The sequence below is a fragment of the Drosophila novamexicana genome, unplaced genomic scaffold (genome assembly GCF_003285875.2).
Source record: "Drosophila novamexicana strain 15010-1031.04,08,12 unplaced genomic scaffold, DnovRS2.1 tig00001415-arrow-arrow-pilon, whole genome shotgun sequence".
NCBI lineage: Eukaryota > Metazoa > Arthropoda > Insecta > Diptera > Drosophilidae > Drosophila > Drosophila novamexicana.
In genome coordinates, this window is record NW_020824856.1 from 693,006 (window position 1) to 697,976 (window position 4,971).

The window sequence follows — 4,971 nt, forward strand, 5'->3', positions numbered from 1 at the left end:
TTTCGTTTGGTTTTGTTATTTGATATATTCTTGTCGATGCATCGCTGCAAATCGATATACTTCCAGGCTGTATGCCAATCGATATATTTGCTGAGCATAGTTTCCATCGCTTAGCTATTGTAACCGCCATATAGCGAATGCAACAAGCTGCTGTCCGAGCGCGATTATATTGTTGCACCTGGAACTAGCACGTTAAGTAAAATGTCTTGACTGCGCCAAATATATTTTACACATTGCAGCATATATACTGTATATATAGATTATTATCTTGTAATAACTTTGCAATTTCTTTTTTTCAAATTGTGAACTATCAGAAACTATCGGGCTTGAAAAACAATCGTGAGTTGTGCTGCAGCTATCGATATATTGCGCACTTTTGTTCTGCTCCGCGAGCTAAATGAACAGTTCGTGAACCTATCAGCGTTTTTGAAGTTCACACAATTTTAAAAATATATAGAACATATGTTGTGATTGTTTGCTCCGTTAAGAAATGTATTCCATAAGTGTCTTATATTGAGCGTGTTTTTGATTAAAAATAAAGGGTTTTTTTTTTATATTTCGCCACATTCCGATAATTTAATCAAAATATTTTGTTAGTGCTGCAAATTGTAGTTCTCAGCCTGAACTAGTTAAAAACTGCACTTCACAACACTGTTGTTTTATAAAGCCGCATTTTATTTATTGTAGACAATTTTGTCATATTTCTTTAGGGGAAATATGAAATATTGAAATAATTTATTTAATTTTACATTAACAAATTGCTGCAGTGTGTACGCTAATCAAAAGCAACCGTGGCCGCATTAAATAAAATAAATACCAATACGCCGGCAACGACAACTACCGCAATGACATCCGCAAGGGATCTGATCAAAATTGATATAGTAAGTGCCAACGAAATATATAATAAATAAGTCGTTCGACTAATACAGCACCCATCTATGCAGGAATGGGGCATGGAGCGCTTGGTGCGCGCCCAACAGGTCGTCGAGCTGCGTCCATATGACATCGAGTCGTGGTCCGTGATGCTGCGTGAGGCGCAGACACGGCCCATTCACGAGGTGCGCAGCCTGTACGAGTCCCTGGTGAATGTGTTTCCGACAACGGCACGCTACTGGAAGCTCTACATTGAGATGGAGATGCGTAGCCGTTACTATGAGCGCGTCGAGAAGCTATTTCAGCGTTGTCTGGTCAAAATCCTCAATATTGATCTGTGGAAGCTCTACCTGACCTACGTAAAGGAGACCAAGGCGGGCCTCAGCACGCACAAGTAAGTGTTCACGCAGCATTGCGAATTCAATATTCAACAGCTAATCCCTGCTGTATTGCTTGACAGAGAGAAGATGGCCCAAGCGTATGACTTTGCGCTGGAGAAGATTGGCATGGATTTGCATTCGTTTAGCATCTGGCAGGATTATATTTATTTCTTGCGCGGCGTCGAAGCAGTGGGCAACTATGCGGAGAATCAAAAGATTACAGCCGTCCGGCGTGTCTATCAGAAGGCGGTGGTGACGCCCATAGTGGGCATTGAGCAGCTGTGGAAGGATTATATTGCCTTTGAGCAGAACATAAATCCCATAATATCGGAGAAAATGAGTCTGGAACGTTCCAAGTGCGTGTCGATGCTTTCAGCTCCCTAATATATATGTCTTGCCAAGGCCTAAGTCGTAATGCTTATACCCAATCTCTTATATTCCATGTGCTTGCATAGGGATTATATGAATGCACGTCGCGTGGCCAAGGAGCTGGAGTATCATACAAAGGGCCTCAATCGAAACCTGCCCGCTGTGCCGCCCACGCTGACCAAAGAGGAGACCAAGCAGGTGGAGCTGTGGAAACGTTTCATAACCTACGAAAAATCGAATCCATTGCGCACAGAGGACACGGCGCTGGTCACACGTCGCGTCATGTTTGCCACGGAGCAGTGCCTGCTGGTGTTGACGCATCATCCGGCCGTTTGGCATCAGGCATCGCAGTTCCTGGACACCAGTGCGCGCGTTCTCACCGAGAAAGGCGTGCGTAGTCGTATTCAAAAACACACAAACCAAAATCAACAGCTGCCGCAATTTGTCGCAATGTTGCAAATAGAAACTTATATATCAATGCCAGCAAAATCAAAATTCTGTCTCTTGTTGTTGCTACTTGTGAAGTGTCGCCCCTTGGGTAAAGCGGCACGTGACAGCCGGAAATGTTAACCTCCTCACTTGCCCGCACTTGCCGCATTGCCCTTGGCACTGGCCGCACGCGTTTTACTCGACCATACCCGTCCCGCCCCAGCCCAGAAAAACTGTACAAAATAACCAACACACATCTGCTTATGACATATTAATCAATTAAACATTTCTCGAACCCCTCTTTCTGCAGGATGTGCAAGCAGCTAAAATCTTTGCAGACGAATGCGCCAACATACTGGAACGCTCCATCAACGGTGTACTCAACCGCAATGCGCTGCTCTACTTCGCCTACGCGGACTTCGAGGAGGGCCGCCTCAAGTACGAGAAGGTCCACAGCATGTACAACAAGCTGCTCACCCTGCCAGACATAGATCCCACGCTGGTAAGCAAACATTAACTTCCAGCTTGGACGCCTCCCGATAGCTGACTATACGCTTTATACGTTTATAATTATAAGTTATATACATATAAACATGTATCTAGAATAGGTGTTGGCATAGTTGGGCATAGACTAGCTGTTTCTGTGTTCGACTTTTATACTGTTTTATATTTAATCTTTGAACGTGCTTTATGTTAAGCGACATCATGAATTTACCACATCGTTAATAATATGCATTTATTTTACATTGTAAATATTTGATAGTTAGCATTTAGATCGGAGCACCTCGTTAAGGCTTACACTCAATATAAATTCAGACTTGAGAAATATGTGAACATTTTTAGTTTTCATAGAATCATAAGAACTTTTCATAGATCTGTCGATCTATCTAAAATGGGTTGAAAAAGCTTGTGTTTGTATAATTCAGCTTTATGTGAAAAGTCATTTCACTTACAGCAGTGGAATATGGGCGAAAAACAATGTGCATGAAATATTCAGTTAGAGTTTTAAACTAGTTGCCATTAGCTAAGATTTCTACAACTAGAGTCCTTCGCGACATTGCCTTAAATATCGCAAATGTCAACCATTTTAACACTATTATATATTTAATATTAATTTTTGTAAACACTCACCTGTCGCCCTCCAGGTATACGTGCAGTACATGAAGTTCGCTCGCCGCGCTGAGGGCATCAAGTCCGCGCGTGGCATTTTCAAGAAGGCGCGCGAGGATGTGCGTTCGCGTTATCACATCTTTGTGGCGGCCGCTTTAATGGAGTATTACTGTTCCAAGGACAAGGAAATTGCATTTCGTATTTTCGAACTGGGCCTAAAGCGTTTCGGCGGCAGTCCCGAGTACGTCATGTGCTATATCGACTACCTCTCGCACTTGAACGAGGACAACAATACGCGGGTGCTCTTTGAGCGCGTCTTAAGCTCAGGTGGCCTCTCGCCGCACAAAAGCGTGGAGGTCTGGAATCGCTTCCTTGAGTTCGAGTCCAACATTGGCGACCTGTCGAGCATTGTCAAAGTGGAGCGAAGGCGCAGTGCGGTCTTTGAAAATGTGAGTATAACAAATTTGAGCCCTTCGATCTCAGCGAAATGTCAGGATTCTGATATTTAGCTACAATCACAAAATAATGTTTGTAGTAAGCAAATCTAATTGTAATAGGAAAATGTTAAAGCACACTAGTATCATTATTTCCCTCAATAATATATAAATTCTGAACCTAATACTATTCAATTTGCAGCTCAAAGAGTACGAGGGCAAGGAGACCGCACAGCTAGTGGATCGCTACAAGTTCCTGGATCTATATCCCTGCACCAGCACCGAGCTCAAGTCCATTGGCTATGCCGAGGTGAGGTTGCCAACAACAAGTATACCTTAGCTAGGATTAATTGCTTATGCCATTTGCAGAACGTGGGCATCATACTGAACAAGGTGGGCGGCGCCAGCGGCGGTGCGAATAGTCACAACAATAACAACGAGAACGAGACGGATGGGGAGGCAACACAGCCGCTGCCACGTCCGGACTTCTCGCAGATGATACCGTTTAAGCCGCGCTCATGCGCCCATCCGGGCGCCCATCCGCTGGCCGGCGGCGTCTTTCCACAGCCACCGGCACTGGCTGCACTCTGCGCCGCGCTGCCGCCGCCGAATAGCTTTCGCGGCCCCTTTGTCAGCGTGGAGCTGCTCTTTGACATCTTTATGCGTCTTAACTTGCCAGAGTGTAAGTCGTCGCCCAAGCCCCAGCCAAGACACAGCTGCTCATATATATTTTTTGTGTTCCGTTTTACAGCTGCGCCACAACCGAATGGCGACAACGATCTGACGCCCAAGATATTCGATCTGGCCAAGTCGGTGCACTGGATCGTGGACACCAGCACGTATACGGGTGTGCAGCACAGTGTTACGTCCATGGCGCCAAGACGACGTCGCCTGCTGCCCGGCGGCGATGACAGCGATGATGAGCTGCAGACCTCGGCGCCGCCCACCAATGATATTTATCGCCTGCGACAGCTCAAGCGATTCGCCAAGTCCAATTGAGTTGGCCAAATTGGCAATTATTTTTATAGCAATTTTTTTTTAACACACGCCCCTTAACTACAACAAAAATTTACATTTTCAATCTTACAATTTTAAGTACAATAGCAACCATAGTCGTAACTGATTAAGAATTAAAGCAAATATACAACAAACAGAAAAAATGCATTCTTGTTTCAGCCTCGCAAGAGTCATAATAACAGGGAAAATATTTTAAATCTTGCTTCATTCAATTACCAAAATTGCCTGGCCCATAAAACGTTTAAGAATGTTGTGTAAAGAAGAATTGCAAAAGCAGTGCTCCCTCTATCGAGAAGAAGCTAGAGAATGAGGAAAAGAGAGATAGAGATACGAAAACTTCTAGTAAAATAGTTTATAGG

General features: G+C 44.2%; 1 protein-coding gene across 1 annotated transcript; it reads left to right on the plus strand.

Annotated features, from left to right (window-relative positions):
- The first annotated feature begins 699 nt into the window (after positions 1-699).
- Positions 700-4,736, plus strand: LOC115767584 (protein suppressor of forked). The gene is made up of 9 exons (XM_030711870.1): positions 700-881; positions 945-1,267; positions 1,334-1,609; positions 1,709-2,012; positions 2,362-2,553; positions 3,197-3,610; positions 3,798-3,905; positions 3,965-4,277; positions 4,347-4,736. Exons 1-9 carry the CDS (start codon positions 846-848, stop codon positions 4,592-4,594), a joined length of 2,214 nt encoding a protein of 737 aa, XP_030567730.1. The 5' UTR covers positions 700-845; the 3' UTR covers positions 4,595-4,736.
- The last annotated feature ends 235 nt before the right edge of the window (positions 4,737-4,971 follow it).

Coding starts and splice junctions, on each gene's coding strand:
- LOC115767584 (XM_030711870.1), top strand. CDS start 846: ATGACATCCGCAAGGGATCTGATCAAAATTGATATA. Junction 3,906..3,964: donor AGTCCATTGGCTATGCCGAG/GTGAGGTTGCCA, acceptor TGCCATTTGCAG/AACGTGGGCATCATACTGAA. Junction 4,278..4,346: donor GCGTCTTAACTTGCCAGAGT/GTAAGTCGTCGC, acceptor TCCGTTTTACAG/CTGCGCCACAACCGAATGGC.